Consider the following 19741-nt stretch of genomic DNA (forward strand, 5'->3'; position numbering starts at 1 on the left):
ACAATCTTTGTGATGTCCGTGTCATTTTTCCATAGACTCGTAGCAATGTCCGTAAAATCAACCATCCGTGATACATCATCCGTATGAAATCCGTAACTACTCTGTAATATACTGAAATGTCCATGACCAATCCGTAAATTACTAGCGTCCATGATGCATTCATATTAAAACCCATAACCACTCCGTATTTTGTATCCTTTTTCATTATATTTCCGTAATCTGTAGTCCGTGACCTATCCGTATTTTGTCAAATACCTCCACTTCCTCTCCAAATTAATGGCATGCCCACTGATGTCATGTTCACTCTGGAAAAGCCAGCTATGTTTTGGTTCCAGCTGGGAACCAGCTTTTCAGGTTCTGAACCAATTTATTTTTGGTTGAAATGCTCTGAACGGTTCAAAATTTGGTGTGCGAACCAGAACAGAACCCGTTCCCTATTGGTCGAAAAGGGGTAACAGTGGCACCAGTGGGAATGATGCTGTGTTTGTGGTAATTCAGCGGTTTAAATTTGCAATATGTAATGATGTAATTTCCCACCTCAGCATACATGTCAACCTTTGGTCAATCAAACCTGTATAACCAACCTCCAAAATCCGTATTTCCCTTATAAAATCCTTATAAGATGCAAATTAAAATAATTTACCTAAAATTTGAATGATAATTAACAATGATATATCCAAGTTACTTTTTATTCAATATTAATAACAATAAACCTTCAGAATGAATACAAAGCTCCAATGTTTGACAAAAACACAAAGTGTCACTCTAATGTTCTGAATTGTACTCCATGACAGCTTTTTTAGCAGTCTGCACCAATACCTCACGAGGCTGCATGTCACAGCAAGTGTCTGTGTTGATCTTGCCGGAGTGCCCATTCAGAATCTTTTCAGTCGCTAGTGAAAGTCGCTCAGGTGGAAATACGCTTTTCAAACAAAATGTTACTTCCCGGTTGGCGGGATTCTCGCAATGCGGTGTGCGCATGATCAGAAGTGGAACGAAGTCTCGCTACCACAAGATAACGCGCGATTTCATAAGACTCTTTACTGGCTGTCTGTGGTGTACAGTACGTTTGTAAATGTTATGCGCTCTTTTATCATCGTGTGAATTGATTATAGCTCTAAATAAATACTGAAGTTTTTTTAAAGAATCCGTATAACTTTATTTGTACGCCCGTATACTACGTTTATTGAATCAAATCCGTATAAAATACGGACATTCCGTATAGGTTGACATGTATGCCTCAGGACATTCAACATGTGAATTGGGGGGGGAAAAAATGGACACCTCCACTTTTCTTTGCTCTGTTAGAGTATGTAATGCTCATACAAAGCTACTTTAACTACACTTTTACAGTTACAGACCTGAGGGGCTATCGGTTCTGTTCCATTATCGTGAACTTCAAACATTTATGCAACACTTTTAGACTTAAATTGAAACACAGCAACAAAAGCAGACAATAGGGAGTAGCTTAACAACAAGCTTGCCGGCTAATGTTATCAATAACACTAATGTTGATTATCTTCTCAAAACAGTGGTTTGTATAGTCAATGTTATAGATTTAACAAGTACTGTGTCTCTATATTAATTGATCTAAACACAATATTGCTATAAACTAATTTAAAAGTAGAGAAGGGGATACTTTACACCGTTCACAGTATGCAACGCCATGTTGACGTGACATCATTCTGTAAACAGGGAAGGAACTGGTAGTTGAGAAGACTACCCCCAGTTGAACTTTCAAGTTAAGTGGGTGTTTTCTGTGTTTTATTTCAGTTGTAGGCAAAGAATTTAGCCTAGTAAACTAGACCCAACCGCCTAGCGGCCAAAAATATTTTTTGCCTAGCGAATGGGTCTAGCCTCGCACCATATAAACAAAAACACCCCGGGCATCAAATCGTGCCCGCCAATCACAACGCAAGGTTTTTGTTTGGATTTTTTGGGCGGGCTTTTGCAGGAGTGACGACAAGGCTGCGTGACGCTGGAGAAAGCGCAGCAGGAAAGATGGCTACCTCTAGTGAACAGTGCGCGTTTGACTCCGCTTTGGAATCAGTTTTAGAAGAATTAGACTTGGAGTTTTCGTTGAAACATGAGCAGGAAGAGGCTCTCCGCTCATTCCTTTTCAAGAAGGACGTTTTCGCTGTTTTGCCGACCGGCTATGGCAAAAGTCTGATCTACCAGCTGGCTCCGCTCGTAGCCAAAAGGATGGGGCTAGTTTGTGCAGTACGAAGAATTAATAAACAGCTTTGAAACATTACTTTTTGATTGTTTCTTATTTTCCCGTTATTTTAAATTTAAGGGAAATTATTTCACCAAACACCACTAAATAAAAACTCTCAAAAACAGTTTAAGCAAACCCTTGAAAAACACTTGAAAAAAAATGTGTATGTGGTACAGACTCCAAACTTGTGGTCATTATCTCCAAACTTCTTAATATCTAGAACCTGTTTATTAATACGCATTTTGAAAAATTATTTAATTTCAAGGTCTCCCCCACTGCTTTCTGTCGCTCTGACTACGTCACAGTCACTGTTGCGCTGATTGGTCAGAGCGTTGGCCTATACGCACAGAGACAGTTTGAAAGACAGCGGTTTGTTCCTCCCACCCCCTTCGGAAATGTCTACGGATCGAGGCCAGACTAAATATTCACATTTAGTCTGGCTTGCCAGGCTACAGAGAATTACAAGTTGTGCTTTTTTCGCTTGTAGGTGGGGAATTTCAACTTTGCCTTCGACTAAAACTCATAACTCTGAATTTCTGATCCCCGCCTCAGAAAAACCAAAGAAAACACTCCATGGACTTGGAATTAGTACTCGGAAAATCTGGAAAGTCTCTTCAACCCCAGGTTCAGCACATGATGTCATGTCAGCATACTGTAGCTGCTCACACATCCAAGATCAAATAAAATATGACTTCACATCACTATACTGTGTGATACCAGAGTGATGATACACAACCACTTACAGGAATAACAAACACACAGTACCAATCGCTAAACACATCACAACAAATATTTTAATTTCAAACATTTGAATGTGTTTCAAGGTGGACATTGCCTTTAATGCTGGCTTGTGTGTGTGTGTGTGTGTGTGTGTGTGTGTGTGTGTGTGTGTGTGTGTGTGTGTGTGTGTGTGTGTGTGTGTGCGTGCTTGTACTCGCTACATATTTGCCGCTTTTCCACTACCAACGCGGCTGAGTTGGGCTGAGCCGTGCCGTGCTGAGTTGGGCTGAGTCGAGCTGAGTGGGGCTGTTGGATTTGCATTTCGACTACAACCGCGCTGAACTGTGCTGGCTAGAAGTGGGTGGACACATTGGGTGGAGTTAGCGAAAGTGGGTGGACGTCACGTGATGTCGTTAGGCGGCGCAAACAGTGACATCAGTGAGCTTTTAAGCGGTAGTCTCACGACCCGGAGAGTAAACAATAAACATGGAGGACATGGAGTCGTTAGTATTGCTGGTCTTGGTGCTGTGGCTTGTTGTCACCGACAACGCCAACAGATACTGGCAAGAGCGTATAGATGAGGCGAGGCGCATAATATGGCTTCAGAAATTCTCGTAATTCGTAATTCTTCTTCTTCCGGGTTTACAGATCCCAGCATGCTCGCAGGGCGTGTGTGGGCATGTGAGGACACTCCTCCTCACCAATCAGTGCACAGGGGAGTGTCTGCTCACGCCCCTAGCCCCACTCGGCTCGGTTTGGCTCGCTTCAGCCCCACTCCAAAACCGTGCGAGTTTTGGGTGCTAAGCAGGGCTGAAGCGAGCTGAGTCGTGCTGCTCTGAGATAGTCGAAACGCGAGCCGTGTCGGGCTGAAGTGAGCTGAAGCGAGCTGAAGTGAGCTGAAAAAGTGTAGTGGAAAAGGGCCAATTGACGACCGGACACGTTTTTTTTTTGCCAGCAGAGTTAGGACATTTTTGGATAATGAGGACATTTTGGCTGGTCCTCAGTTCTTCAAAGGGCTGTTTGATGGTTAAGGCTTAGTTTTAGAGTTTGGGTTAGAATTAGGTTAGGGTTAGGGATTTAGTTGTGATGGTTAAGGTTAGGATAAGGGGCTAGGGAATGCATTATATCAATGAGAGTCCCCACAAAGATAGTACCTGTGTGTGTGTGTGTGTGTGTGTGTGTGTGTGTGTGTGTGTGTGTGTGTGTGTGTGTGTACTTGCTACGTATTGAGGACTGGAATCTCATCTCATCTCATTATCTGTAGCCGCTTTATCCTGTTCTACAGGGTCGTGGGCAAGCTGGAGCCTATCCCAGCTGACTACAGGCGAAAGGCGGGGTACACCCTGGACAAGTCGCCAGGTCATCACAGGGCTGCACATAGACACAGACAACCATTCACACTCACATTCACACCTACGGTCAATTTAGAGTCACCAGTTAACCTAACCTGCATGTCTTTGGACTGTGGGGGAAACCGGAGCACCCGGAGGAAACCCACGCGGACACGGGGAGAACATGCAAACTCCGCACAGAAAGGCCCTCGTTGGCCACGGGGCTTGAACCTGGACCTTCTTGCTGTGAGGCGACAGCGCTAACCACTACACCATCGTGCTGCCCGGACTGGAATATATTTACCAACAGAGTTAGTATTTTTGGGAAGTGAGGATATTTTGGCTGGTCCTCACTTCTTTAAAGGGCTGTTTGAGGGTTAAGACTTAGTTTTAGAGTTCAGGTTAGAATTAGGTTTAGGTTAGGGGTAGGGTAAGGGTTAGGCATTTAGTTGTGACTTGTAGTTATTGCCCGTGAACCTGATTTCCTCTGAAAGGTGCTCTTCACAGGGGCTATGTCAGTCAGTGTGTTCTGTCAAAATGACGTAAATCTCTCCCTGCATCTCCTCAGTGATGTAGACTTGGCCCTAGCGGAAGTCTCCGGCGAGGCGTGCTGATTGTAAGGCCCCGTACAATCAGAACTGTCAGGCGAGTCGGGGAGGGGATTCCCCACTGAGGCTGTGTGCAGTGTGTTAGCGTGAGCATGTAGCCTATGGGAAATTAATAGTGTGTTGGATTAGCACTACTCCCATGTTTTGGAAAATCGAAAATGTTGTCTTGGGCCCCTCTGGGATGTCACCAATCCATGTGCAAAGTATGGAGTACATGTGTCCAGCTGTGTCGATTTGCAAAGGTGAACAGACAGAGACAGACAGCCTTCCTGTAGTAGTATAGATTAGTAGTATAGATGGTTAGGAGTTAGGAAATGCATTAGATCAATGAGAGTCCCCACAAAGATAGAAGTGTGTGTGTGTGTGTGTGTGTCTCATCTCATCTCATTATCTCTAGCCGCTTTATCCTTCTACAGGGTCGCAGGCAAGCTGGAGCCTATCCCAGCTGACTATGGGCGAAAGGCGGGGTACACCCTGGACAAGTCGCCAGGTCATCACAGGGCTGACACATTGACCGTAGGTGTGAATGTGAGTGTGAATGGTTGTCTGTGTCTATGTGTCAGCCCTGTGATGACCTGGCGACTTGTCCAGGGTGTACCCCGCCTTTCGCCCGTAGTCAGCTGGGATAGGCTCCAGCTTGCCTGCGACCCTGTAGGACAGGATAAAGCGGCTAGAGATAATGAGATGAGATGAGACAACAGTGCAAAAGAAATACTGTTTCTGAAGGATTTTAATCATAATATTTCATAGTTAAGTATAAAGTTAGAGTGCGGGGACAGGTAACACATGCTATTTTTCAGTGTTTTAGGTAGTTTTTATTAATCCTTATAATTATATATCTTAAATTTGAAATCAGATCAATGTGCAGGACATTCTGCGTAATAAGGAAATGTATTTTAAAGTACATTTTTATGTGCATTTATACATATAATTTTCTAGGGATGGAAATGGCACCGATTTGGTGGAATAGCTCTTATCTATCTATCTATCTATCTATCTATCTATCTATCTATCTATCTATCTATCTATCTATCTATCTATCTATTTTGACTGGCTGTGTTAAATGTGTCATTGCTAGTATGAATGAATGCCCTGTGAGCCGGTTTTGGTGGAAAAAAAATGCTGTGGTGCTCCTGTTTCAGGCTGTTCTAGTTTGGTGGAGGAGTGGGTGGGGAGAGAACGACAGGATTTCAGCTCTTATCATGAATATTCATGACATGTAAACATATCGCTTCTGATTGGCTAACAGCACTGTGACGCTCCCTTCCAGTGGGTTATGGGCGAGGCCATGACTACTAATTTTCGAAGTGACGTAAGTTCGTAGGGCTTTTTCTGATTCGCTCGTTTTTCCGTCTATTTTCTTTCATAGGCTAATACAGGGAATGGGGGCAGAAGAACATTTTCATGTGCAGCATGCGTATGCAACTCGGCGCGAACTATGGTATTTCAAAAAGAGCCACGGTTTGTCGTGGAATGACATCTTTAACACGTGAGGATATGACGTCAGTGCACTTCAGTTCGCTGCTGGCAGACGGAACCATGTCGTCAACAAGGAGAAAAGTTTCAAAATATTAAAGTGCAGGTCAGAGACGATGACAAATTTGAAGGAAGAAAAAAAAAACAACTGTGGTCGATGGTGTCAGTTCATTAGGACAAACGGTACTGACGTGGGTTTGGATTTTTGTATGTAGGCTCGTGTATCACCCCTATTGGAGCAGAGATGGTCCGGTCCAACGTCATCGCTCGGTAATCAACACAACAGAGCGAGGCCAGGGCACGCGCGCGCGCACGCAACACAAAAGCTGCAGTGAAGTTTGAGAGAGAGAGAGATGGCGTGAGGGAGACGGAAAGAAGTTTGCAAACAAACAAAATAGAAAAGTGACTACTGCGGCCGAATGCAGAACCAGGCGGTGATGGAGCTCGTTTCGGTCCAAATGAGAAAAGTTGAAAGTTTGCTGTACCAGCTGCCTATGTAGCTACAAACCAGCCTAGCTAGCTAGCTAGGCTAAGCTAAGCTAACTCGTTAGCTAACTAAAACACAACACAGGAATGAATCCCATCTTTTTCGTAACTTTTCTTGATTGCTGTCTGGGCCTTGGAAGTTATGCTTACTGAGAACCAAAAGCAGCAGGAGGACTTCTGGGTGAGATTTGGCGAGTTCAGCGTTGGAGCTGCACACAACGAGACGACAAACTGCACGCACAAGCAAGCTAAATAAACAAACAAACAAACTAGTAAATGCCATGTCTGATCCGAGTTGCTGGAGTGCAGCGACGAGTAACAAAGCTCACTTCGTTACTGAGGTGATGCTTAAACGGTCCAAAAGGTAAGATGTGCTGGTTTTAATGGTTAAAACTCCCAGAATCCACCTGGTGACATTGTTTGTTTGTTTTGAGTGCGTTTTAAATGTGATTTGTGTTGCACAAGGGGACACTTTTTTTCTTTCCCCCCCCAGCAACAGCATTGCTTACAGGCTTTCTTTACCCTCACTACTGTGATCAGTTCTCGGACTAAATCGGATCAGGTTGTTGGATGAATCGAAATGGAGTCTGTGGTGTGTAGGGGAGAGAAACACGTGTACAATGCTTTCAAAGCAGGCACTAGTGTATTGTGCTGAATGGTACTGATAAACAAAAGTGCAACTTTGTTTGTTTCCCCAGGATACCACTGCGGAGCATTTCCACAACTTGCACTACGTTCAGACTGCAACCTGAAACGACCCATATCTGATTTGTTGTGAAATCCGATTTTTTTGTTAGGCCGTTCACATTACCAATTATATGAGACTTGTATGCGATCTCCAGTATGAACGGAAAACGACCAAAAAGTGTCCTGCATGCGCAAATTGACACATCTACGTAATACGTAAACAAAAAAAAAGCGCACTCTTCACGTTTGCAAGTAAAGCATGGAGATGAGGCGAGACCTGGCGATGTGGTTTTTGTGGCGGCGGCGGAACTCACACAATAATCTGATTAATGTGGGCAGCAGACTAATGAGACCGAAGGTGTCAAATTACTGGAAATTTCCAGAACAATCTTATAATCTTGTAATACAGGATGGTTTAAGTTATAAATCAGTTATAGAAACTGTTTTATTTGATCAGGCTAACAGATCAACATCCAGGTCCCTACCAAATCCACCATTAGCTTGATCAATTCTATAAAAGTCTATTTAAATTCTGAAAACTGTACAAATGTTGTTTTCCACCAAAGAGGCGGGATTAGCCAACGCAGAATAGTGACGTTTGTCTCTTGTTGATGACGTGTAGGTTGCATGAATGCGACCTGTCCGGTCAGACTGCAGTCGCATGTGAAAATAACGGATATGCATCGGAATTAGGACCACATATCCAAGCGGCCTGGGCCACATGTGAAAAAAATCGGATCTGTGTCGTTCAGATTGTCAATAACAAATCGGATACAGGTCGCGTATGGGCAAAAAAATCAGATATGGGTCGTTTCAGGGTGCAGTCTGAACGTAGTCTAGGTGTTCTCAGTGCTGTGTAAAGCTCTGATTTGTGTGTTGTGTCTTGATAAAGAGCCTTTTTTTTTCCTGTGTGTTTTTGTCACAGTTGCCGCAGCAGCAGGAAGAACCTTGGGGTTGGGACGCCTTCGCCGACGCGCCCACTCTCACCCCTGTCAGTCCACACAGGTGAGGGTCATCCTAAAGCTGGATTTATTTGTATTTTTCCCTTAACAGCTTTACTCAACGTAAGCAGGCATTGAGAGACGTTTTATTTTAACGGGCTTTGCGGGCGGCACGGTGGTGTAGTGGTTAGCACGGTCGCCTCACAGCAAGAAGGTTCCGGGTTCGAACCCGGCGGCCGGCGAGGGCCTTTCTGTGTGGAGTTTGCGTGTTCTCCCCATGTCTGCATGGGTTTCCCCTATGGGAATATGGGACGGCGTTGGGCTGAGGTGCCCTTGAACGAGGCACCTAACTCCCAACTGCTCTCCGGGCGCTGTTAGCATTGCTGCCCACTGCGCTGGGTATATGTGTGTGTGTGTGCGCTCATTGCTTATGTGTGTGTTCACTGCTTCAGATGGGTTAAATGCAGAGAGGAAATTTCACAAGTGTGTGATGAATAAAGTTGTGCTTTCTTGCTTGCGAAACAGGGAGGATGATGATGATGATAGTTTAACTGATTAATAAGAGTAGTCCTGGTCTGTGTTATGTGGCTGTTCAGGATTGTCTGTTCATATTTAGTTAGTTAGTTAGTTAGTTAGTTAGTTAGTTAGTTAGTTAGTTTTTAGACCTCCATGTCAACACAGCACAGCCTGTGTAAGTAATAAAAAACCGCACCAGGTTGAAACCGGAAAAGAAAGTTGTTTTTGTGATGTACGTGCTGGCACTGCATAATTGACTGATGAGCTGTCAAGTAATGTCATTGTGATCAGGCGTGTCCAATCAGCTGGTTTGAGGAAAGTGTTATCTCTGTTTCTTTGACTTTGAAACAGCAATTGTGCTTCCTAGCCACACACAATGCATCATGTTGTTGAATTAAAAACAGACAGGGGTAGTCTTCAGGACAAAGGAGTTTGTGTGTTCTGGTTTCTGTGTAAAATGACAAGGTTTTTTTTTTTTTTTTAATAAACGTGTGAGAGAGAAACTGGTGAGGGAATGTCTGTTTATGCATGGTTATAACAGATAACAGGAATGGCCTTGTTTCTCGGATGCCCTGCAACTTTTCAGTGGCATTTCTGTTTCGCACTGTGCAGCATCACGAACTATAAACCCCGGCTTGCGTTACATTTGTATAACGGCACGCTCTGGAGTGTGTTAATTCTTACATAAGGTACTTGATTTACAAAGTAGTGACTCTCTCACCTTGCTACTGGAAAATACAATTGAACTAACATTTACAGTACTTGTAGCAACCTTACTGAAATCTGGTTACTGAGTGAAAGTTTTTTTTTTTTTTTCCCCTTCACCCCCCCGCAGACTTGGGGCTTTTCCATTATCTGATAAACTCAGTGTGCGTAAACATGTTACTGCCAAAATCTCATCTGTTTGCTGTTATCAGGTTTTATTTTACGTGTAAACAGTGCTTGTTATCTGATCATCTACAAGCAAACAAGGGACATTGTGACTGACCCGCCCAAGATTGTTCCACAGCGTCTGCGTGGCCGGTAATGCATAAGGAGCCTGACAAAGGGAGGTGTGACGGCAGGAACTTGCTCTTTTAGTGGTGGTGTCTTTTAACGATGAGGCCAAATACTGTAGAAAGTTTCGAAGCACAGATGATGTGTATTTGATAGTGCGGAAGGCTTTGCTCTGAAAGACTGGTCAATCTGTCTGTATGAAAGTTTTTATTATTAACAAACACTGGAGTCCTCCAAACCAATATGAGAAACATTTTTTTTCCTCCTTACATACAAGTCCTGATTTTACTTAGAGCACCAGTGCTTGGGGATTTTTCTTGTTAAAAATGGAAAAAAACAAACCCATAATTGAGTCAGGGGAAGAAAAGTTGATTTGATACAATATGATATGATGGTTATAACACTGTAATAGTAGTAATAAGGACTTGAAGTTATAAAGAAATCTGGTTACATGGTGACAGGAGTCACAGCAAATCAGGAGTTAAGTGTGTGTCAGAGTGTAAACAATGCAAATGGGAGTGAGAGAGAGACTGAACAAGTCCGATACTGCGCTATGAGCAGAAGAAGGATTCCGGACTATCGGAGTTTTATGCTTTTTCCTGGTGAACAGATAAGGCATTTTCTCTAAATTATTCTCTAATTAGTTGGGAAGCTGATAATTTATTTATTCTCTAATTACTTTACCGAGTGACTGCTGAGAGTCAGCCGATTTGTCCTTGTTGCGGAATTTGCATCGTTACTCAGTTGAGAACTTGTTTTCCCGGAGAACTCATGATTTGCCAGCTAGGGACTAACAATACGTGTTTGGCAAATTTCTCTCCGTTTTTGTATTTCGGTTAAATTTCTGCTCCTCAGGTTGTTGGAGGAGTAGTCAGGCAATATGTCAAACTACCTTTTGGTTTCATTACCTTTTAGGCATGTTGTTTGTTGTGGAGTAGGTTTGGGACACACCCTTGAATTTAATCTAAACCTCGGTACTCACGCCCTTGACATTAATACACACAACCCGCGTCACAAAACGTTCTACCACAAATAGCTTGTCATAGCTTGTAATGGCATTTTCCTACCAGGGAGGGCATGATGTACGAGTGAGTCACACCAGAATATGTCTTTTTATTCAAGTGTGTTGTTGCACGAAGTCTGCTTAGTTCATATTAGAAGCAGAAACAGCAAAAGCGTTTGGTTTCTCCTTGTGCTTTGGTCACGAATTAAGACGTACTGAACTGTAATATACCTGTGCAGTCTTTCCCACAGATCTGCTGGATGTGTAATTTGGAAATTGGTTGGGGGTTCATGCCCGAGTTGGTTATATTTTATTGTGTTTATGACACTAAAGACTGACGCACACACTTATGAGATACCATTTAGTCAGACATATGGGACTTGTTTGATTTTGAAGAAGTGTTCTGCTTTTAAAGTCATCAGATAACACTGCTCAGCTATTCAGTAAGGTCTTTTATAGAGGTATTTGATAAGGTATTACCAATGTTGTTTTTTTTTAATTATTCCATATTACTTTAAAACAGCTTGTGTATATATTCATAACTTGCTCATTTTGTACTCTTCTGAAATGTCTCCAGTTTTTGTGTATGTGTTTCTTTCCTCATGTGATGCCCTGTTTCTCTTCATCTGCATCAGAGCTGCTGTCTGTTATTACTGGATATATAACTAACCCAGAACACTTTAATCAAACAACTGATACAGTAGATCAGTCCTTATTACTCGTTTATAAGCAGTCAGGATCGTTCCGTTTGTAGCTGATTGGTGGTCATGTGCTTTGCACAGTGTGTGGAAAGTAAGAGGGTGCAAACACAAACTCCTCTGGCAAACTCAGTGAATTTACACACACCAACTACAGGCACAGCACACTTTGTAGACTTCTTTACATTTCGACCTTATTAGCTAGCAGTCAAACTCGTAGGCTGATTAACATGGCGGAAAGAGGGAGTGCTTTACCAGCCCTGCCCAGTTGTGTACACTCTCAGTATTTTCGTGTTCACAGCCTCATGCTTTGTTCATGTCATTGAAATTGAAAACAAAGGACCTTGATTTCTCATAATAAATAATATTTTTTTTTTAAATGCTGTTTTGATTTGCTAAGTGAACTGCCTACATGTAATGGTCTGCTCATATGCAGTTTCTTCGCACTTTTGTCAACATGGCTCAGTTTCTTTATCGTTTGACTCGTCGGGCAAACTTTTATAATCAGTATTTCTTTACTTTTTTAAAGTTATTGAACTGGGTTTTCATAAAATATCGTGATTTTGTTATTGTCTCGCAAGCAAGCCTCGACATCGGGAAATAATTATTTGCTTGCTCGCCACTAACAAATCATGATATTTTGTTCAACCTTGTCCAACATTTATTATTATTATCTCGTCTCGTCGTCTTCCGCTTTATCCGGGGCCGGGTCGCAGAGGCAGCAGTCTACGCATGGAAGCCCAAACTTCCCTTTCCCCAGACACCTCGACCAGCTCCTCGGGAAGAACACCGAGGCGTTCCTAGGCCAGCCGAGAGACATAGTCCCTCCAGCGTGTCCTGGGTCTTCCCCGGGGCCTCCTCCCGGGGGGACATGCCTGGAACACCTCCCCAGGGAAGCGTCCGAAAAAGATGCCCGGGCCACCTCAGCTGATTCCTCTCGATGTAGAGGAGCAGCGGTTCTACTTGGAGCTCCTCCCGAGTGACTGTGCTTCTCACCCTATCTCTAAGGGAGCGCCCAGCCACCCTGCGAAGGAAACTCATTTCGGCCGCTTGTATCCGCGATCTTGTTCTTTCGGTCATTACCCAAAGCTCATGACCAAAACCCTTATGGAGAAACAATCGAGGACGGTGACGTCGCCCAGTATGGCGCAGCTGGGGCCCCACCCTGGAGCCAGGCCCGGGGTTGGGGCTCGTATGCGAGCGCTTTGTGGCCGGGCCTTTGCCCATGGGGCCTGGCCGGGCTCAGCCCGAAGAGGTGACGTGGGCCCGACCTCCTGTGGGTTCACCACCCACAGAGGTAGCAGTAGGGGACTGGTGCAGTGTGGATTGGGCGGCAGTCAAAGGCAGGGGCCTCGATGACCTGATCCCCCGGACACAGCGGCTAGCTGTTGGGACATGGAATTATTATTATTATTATTATTATTATTATTATTATTATTATGACCGGGCTACCTGGCCAAACAGATAATTGTTTTCATCAGTTTTTCTTTGGCTAATCAGACACAAGGTACACCACCACACTTGCCAGAGCAGTTGGGAGTTAGGCGCCTTGCTCCAGGGCACTTCAGCCAGTCCTGCTGGTCCAGGGAATCAAACCTTTTGGGCCCAAAGCTATTTTTCTAACTGTTAGGCCATGGCTTCCCCTATTTATTTATTTACCTTTTTTTTTTTTTTTAAGGATGAAATATGTATGGGTGCTTGTTAGTAATTTTGGATGCAGTATCAAAGTACGTCCTCAAAAATGCTTATCATAACACCCTTATGTTTTCTTTATATGTGGGATTGGTCTCCTTCAAGCTGCCAGCAGTCCTTTAGATAGCCCAAGAAATGTGTCAGCCGTTGCCTCCCTCAACTTCCCTTTTGCCCGCAGGTGAGTAATCGCTTTAATGTCTTATTTATGGAGCTTGTAGACAAACCATGTGTTGTTTTTTTTTTTTTTTCCCGCATTATGGCAAACAGTAATCGGTGTCTGCTCGATGCATCATGTGTAATTCTGATGGTGTCTTTCTTCACCTCTCTTTATGTCCTCTCAGCCACCTGGCTCGAACTGACAGGTAGCAAATCTCTTCACTCTGTTGGTTTACTTGAGATTTCTGAAGGAGCAATTAAACAGTTCCTCATGTCCTTGACTCCTTTAAAGCTTAAACTTGAGTTCTCTAGCTTCATAAGCACAGATTAAGTTCTTAATTGCATTAAATGTCATTCGTATCAGGCAGCCTTTCGGCTATTGAAATCACAAGCATTTTTGTGGGATTTTGGCTGGCTGCCTGTGATATTGTTAAAGGATTCCCAGGAGAGTAATATAATTGTGAAGATGGGCTGATTTAATGGTAGTAACCCCGTCATTAGCACTAAAACCTTGGCCTTAGCTCATCTGTCAAGTGCAATTATTGTCATTACTGTTTCTCAGTAAGGTCTTTTAGCATGGATTTTTTTTTTCTTGTCCTTTCAGGGCGGAAGGTAGGAGGTGGTCACTGGCCTCACTTCCATCATCTGGTTATGGCACCAATCCACCCAGCTCCACTGTCTCTGTAAGTGTCTTCAGTGTTTTGTTTAATTTTAACACAAAAGCTGCGCTTGACACGCATCAGTTAAAGAATGGTATTATTCTGTTTTAATGCTGCTTTATTTTTCCACAAACACCAGCACGTATTTTACTTTCGACTCTGTTAGGAAACAACCGCAGGTCAGTCAGAATGTTGTTGCTGGTTGTTCATCGATGGATTGCTGTTAAAAGTTGAAAACGACCAAGAACAGGCGCACACACTGGGTTGTTTGAAACCACCACAATGCCGACTTTTGAAAATAAATCTTGAGTGAATATAAAGAGCATTGTTACGTTCTGATATTATTTTTTTCTGCCTTCTAAGTCAAGGAAAGCAGTCCTTTCTGGATGTTGAGTAATAAATCCTTAATAAGATAAGGGTTGTTTTGCAATCAGGGTACGCAAGCTAAAAATCACATTTAACACTTATTATCTTCAATATCAAAAGGCTTGACTAAATAAACTTGGTTGTTTATTGTAGCCCTGTGATGGCTCTATTTACCATGCAAAAAAAAAATTTGGTGATAACGTTATTTTTGGTGAATGTATGGCAATATATGTCCTATTTAGCAAAATTACTTGTGTCATTTAGAAAAAGTGCTTTTTTTTGTAGCCTGGCAAGCCAGACTAAATGTGAATATTTAGTCTGGCCTCGATCCGTAGACATTTCCGAAGGGGGTGGGAGGAACAAACCGCTGTCTTTCAAACTGTCTCTGTGCGTATAGGCCAACGCTCTGACCAATCAGCGCAACAGTGACTGTGACGTAGTCAGAGCGACAGAAAGCAGTGGGGGAGACCTTGAAATAAATAATTTTTCAAAATGCGTATTAATTAATAAACAGGTTCTAGATATTAAGAAGTTTGGAGGTAATGACCACAAGTTTGGAGTCTGTACCACATACACATTTTTTTTTCCAAGTGTTTTTCAAGGGTTTGCTTAAACTGTTTTTGAGAGTTTTTATTTAGTGGTGTTTGGTGAAATAATTTCCCTTAAATTTAAAATAACGGGAAAATAAGAAACAATCAAAAAGTAATGTTTCAAAGCTGTTTATTAATCCTTCGTACTGCACAAACTAGCCCCATCCTTTTGGCTACGAGCGGAGCCAGCTGGTAGATCAGACTTTTGCCATAGCCGGTCGGCAAAACAGCAAAAACGTCCTTCTTGAAAAGGAATGAGCGGAGAGCCTCTTCCTGCTCATGTTTCAACGAAAACTCCAAGTCTAATTCTTCTAAAACTGATTCCAAAGCGGAGTCAAACGCGCGCTGTTCACTAGCCGTAGCCATCTTTCCTGCTGTGCTTTCTCCAGCGTCGTGCAGCTTTGTCGTCACTCCTGCAAAAGCCCGCCCAAAGAATCCAAACAAAAACCTTGCGTTGTGATTGGCGGGCACGATTTGATGCCCGGGGTGTTTTTGTTTATATGGTGCGAGGCTAGACCCACTCGCTAGGCAAAAAATATTTTTGGCCGCTAGGTGGGTGGGTCTAGTTTACTAGGCTACTTTTTTTTGACCACAGGTAGCTCCAAAAGGGATGCACTTAAATCATTCTTTATACCATAAAACACATGTTTGGTTCCATATCATTGGAAACATAGTTAAGTTTTAATGTTGAATGCCAGTAAGTTTTCAGACTATTTTGATCAAATGAGTATGCAATTGTGTCAAAAAAAAATGTCCTCTCCGAGACAGCTAATTTTTCAATATAAAATAACATATCTAAAATGATTATTTTCATCCTAAAATGTGGTCAAGATATTGGGACATAAATATTAGAGACAACTAACACAAAGCTTACAGCCTTATATTTAAAAGCACTATGGAAGTAGTGGATTCTGAATTGTCAAAAAAAAAGTCCTCTCCGAGAATCACTTCATTTGTTTCTCCCAGCCCTGCTTAAAGCTACACTTAATCTTCTTTATCTTGTAGCAGATTACACAAAACTACCATACACACATGTCAAAAAATTACCTGAAATCTGTTCTTTAACTTGTCCTTCACTTAAAAACTGGTACAAGAACCAGTTTGAATCAATTTGAATTTTGGACCCCTGCGACACAAACTTTGTACCCTGATTGTAAAACAACCCTTAATCTCTCACGCTAGCTACTCAGTACAATGTGATATGAGTAGGAACGCGTTGGTAAATGCTTTGTTTATGGTTACAGTGTGTGTTTTGTGTGTGAGCTGTGCTTTCCCCACCACGTCAACAGAAAATGCTACGGGCTGTGTTTTCTTCTGTAACAAACCACTTAGCCCTGTTAAATTCTGTTGCAGTCTTCCTCCTCTTCCCAAGAGCGCTTGCACCAGCTTCCATACCAACCCACACAAGACGAGCTCCACTTTCTGTTCAGACACTTCCGTAGCTCAGAGAGTATGACCGATGAGGATGGCCGAAGCTCATCGTTCATACGTCCACGCTCCCGTAGTCTTAGGTAATCCCTCCAACCGGTGCATCTCCTCCTTTTTTTTTTTTTTTTTTTTTTAACTATTAAATACGACTTTAATCTGAATTGCTTTGTTGTGTTTTTAATGAAAGCCATTAGCCATGCAGGTTAATGTGTGTGATCAAAAAGAGTGCTGGATTGCTTCTTTTTGTTTTGTTTTATTGTGTTACGATTGCACTCTTAGAGTTCCTCGCTCAGCTCGTATGCTTAAAGCATATACGCAGAGCCATGGCCTCACGTTCATTTATAAATGCCTTGAGACCTCAAGAATGGCACAGGAATCGTTTTAAGCGTTAACAATAAACCTAATATAGTAATTTTTACGATTAAAATGATTCATATAGGCAGCGGTCTGAGTGAATGACCTTGACGTCCGTGATGTCTCAGCAGGAAGTCTATCGGTCTCATCGCCATTTCCGCTACACTGAAACAGAGCTGACTGCAACTCCGATCCTCCATTTTGAGCTAATTTATCGCCGTCACGTAGATGTGTTGCTGGCGGGTGCAGCAACATGACAGAAGGTGGATTTACGTTGCATTCATGACCCAAGAATGTTCAAACTGCACAGATTTAGACGCATTTTGCGAGAAGTTCACGGGCACATTGGGCGCCTACGAAGTGGTCTCTCCTCTGCTCTGCACATTTTACTGAAGACTCGTACGAGACCTCTGATCTGTTGAGCGTTGGCTATAAGCCTGTATTGAAAGAGAGTGCAGTACCAACAATTAAAGGAAAGTAAGTTCAGTTGTCCTGCAGCGTGAGCCGAGGGTTGTTGCTAAAACCCAGGACGGGACATGACATATTATCGCTCGGGCAGTGACCTTCCCCACGGTTGTTGCTAAAACCGGTGACATCCTGTCCCGTCCCAGGTTTTAGTAATTGCCTGAGCCGAGCAGTAATGGCGGAGTACTCCGTATGGAGAGTGAGTGGTCCAGCCGTCTGATTTCTCCGCTGGATATGCTCGCCTCAGCAGCAATATATCGCCCTTACGTGGAAGAAGTGAATGAACGGAGAACTGAACAAACAACTGAAACTCAGGCGGTTTCAAAACAATCGGCCTTCAAGAAGCAAGAACACAGACGGGTAAGACGTGACTCTCATTTGGATACAAAACAACAAAAACAACAACACTCGTTGTTTACCTGCATTTAGATTAATATGTGTAACTTATATTGTGTGTTTAAGTTAGCGGTATAAGATTATTTAATTTGCTTCAGAATGTGATTGTCTCAGTTCATCTGATTATTTAAAGAGCCTTTTACGTTTTATCAGTGAAAATGCATGCATGTACATGTATGTTGCATAAGTTATAACACCTATCCTGTTTTAATGAGAGTCAATCCACAATCAGTGAAGTCAAATCAGTCTTAGTTGAGCAAGTCGGTAACGGGATTTCCTACTTTCACCATAAATGTTTTGTTTATATGATTTTGGTCTATAGCTGTAAAAGGCCTCGGCTTTAAAACCGGTTCCCGCTGTGACGTCACGCACTCAGGGCTGGCTGGCTCAGCGGGGCAGCTCGAATGCCAAATTTGCGGTCGATTTTAACTCTTGAAAATTTATTTTTTATTCCCATTTATGCAGCATACAGGAGTCAAGGATGGAGATACTATCCACTCAGAAACGTATTTAAAAATAAAGGTTCTGCATATCTGCTTTAAGGATCCATTAGGTCTCTGTAGATTAGGTTCTCTCCCACACACAGCTTACTGCTCATAATATACACCTTCCCAACACAGCCTACTCATGGGGACCGGGTAGTATACACTACAGTTAGGCCATTACGTTGTGGTGTCTTTTCATTGCTCAATATTCAGGAATACTATAGTGTCGAGCTAAAATATTGATTGGGAAATTATTTTTCTTGTTACAGTCCTGGACGAACAAGTGGCTCCTTTGACAGCGAAACTGTGATGATGAACCATGTTTACAAGGAGAGGTTTCCTAAGGTAGTCTGTCTGAGTAGTCATGAGTTCTTTAATATCTTCAGTTGCTGTTTCGTTCTCCTTTATGAGGAAAAATGCCTCCCTTGGATGTATTCATAATCCGTACAAATTGTTTTATCTAAGCACTTGCTTTGCATTTTGAACTGATTATCAGTATGCTTCAGGTAGGCTAACAGTAAGCTCTTGTGTCCAGGCGACAGCACAGATGGAGGAGCGTTTGCTGGACATCGTCACACACTGTTCAGCTGACAGCACTTTACCGCTGGGAGATGGAGTGCTGGGTTTCATCCAGCACCAGCTGGTGGAGCTCGCCAGAGACTGTCTGGACAAGTCACAGAAAGGCCTGATCACCTCCCTTTACTTTCTAGAGCTGCAGGAGAATGTCGACAAACTGCTGCATGAGGTGTGACATGAAACTAACTACATGTTTCTTTCCCTGCGAATTTCAAATAGTGGTCCGTTTTTGAAGGAGAGTCATTACGTTATATAACACGTCACGTTATATAACAGGAACTCAAAACTGCGACTGTTGTTCAGGCACAGGAGAGCTACTCTCTCACACCCCACACTTTATTTAATTTTCTAACATTGAAGCAGTATATTTAAAAAGCTATTTGCATTTCGGCTACATGCGCATTTCCTATTATTTTATATGGACACGAGTGTTTTACTGGGAAATACGCCACTCATATTTTTCATGCGAGCTACATCCGGGACATGGAGAACCAAAACCGTGACACAAATCTCTATATGTCAGTCGATGAATTGTTTTAATAAATTTGGGTACTTTTTGTTTGTGAACGTGTCCTATATAATAAAAAGAAAATCACACGTTGGCTTGAAGATACACTACCGTTCAAAAGTTTGGGGTCACCCAGACAATTTTGTGTTTTCCATGAAAAGTCACACTTTTATTTACCACCATAAGTTGTAAAACGAATAGAAAATATAGTCAAGACATTTTTCTGGCCATTTTGAGCATTTAATCGACCCCACAAATGTGATGCTCCAGAAACTCAATCTGCTCAAAGGAGAAGTTTTATAGCTTCTCTAAAGAGCTAAGGCCAAAAAAAAAAAAAAGTGTGTTTCCGGTAACATGAAATACTAAAATAAGGTCAGTAGGTAGGA

The 19741-nt window shown here is 42.7% G+C and overlaps 1 protein-coding gene across 4 annotated transcripts in view; it reads left to right on the forward strand.

Moving 5' to 3' along the window:
* The window catches only part of mast3b (microtubule associated serine/threonine kinase 3b), an 84432-nt gene that overhangs the window by 17695 nt on the left and 46996 nt on the right, over positions 1 to 19741 (forward strand). The window contains exons 1-8 of one of the 4 annotated variants that reach the window (XM_060941685.1): positions 6648 to 7203; positions 8452 to 8531; positions 13478 to 13550; positions 13714 to 13734; positions 14133 to 14211; positions 16497 to 16654; positions 18541 to 18616; positions 18807 to 19016. In XM_060941685.1, the coding sequence (XP_060797668.1) occupies positions 7121 to 7203; positions 8452 to 8531; positions 13478 to 13550; positions 13714 to 13734; positions 14133 to 14211; positions 16497 to 16654; positions 18541 to 18616; positions 18807 to 19016 (780 nt within the window). In that variant the 5' untranslated portion in view covers positions 6648 to 7120. Of the gene's footprint in view, positions 1 to 6647; positions 7204 to 8451; positions 8532 to 13477; positions 13551 to 13713; positions 13735 to 14132; positions 14212 to 16496; positions 16655 to 18540; positions 18617 to 18806; positions 19017 to 19741 lie in introns of those variants that run through there. The other 3 variants (XM_060941683.1, XM_060941686.1, XM_060941684.1) reach the window with 3 other exon arrangements.

This window comes from Neoarius graeffei, chromosome 15, assembly GCF_027579695.1.
Source record: "Neoarius graeffei isolate fNeoGra1 chromosome 15, fNeoGra1.pri, whole genome shotgun sequence".
In the NCBI taxonomy this organism is placed as follows: Eukaryota; Metazoa; Chordata; class Actinopteri; order Siluriformes; family Ariidae; genus Neoarius; species Neoarius graeffei.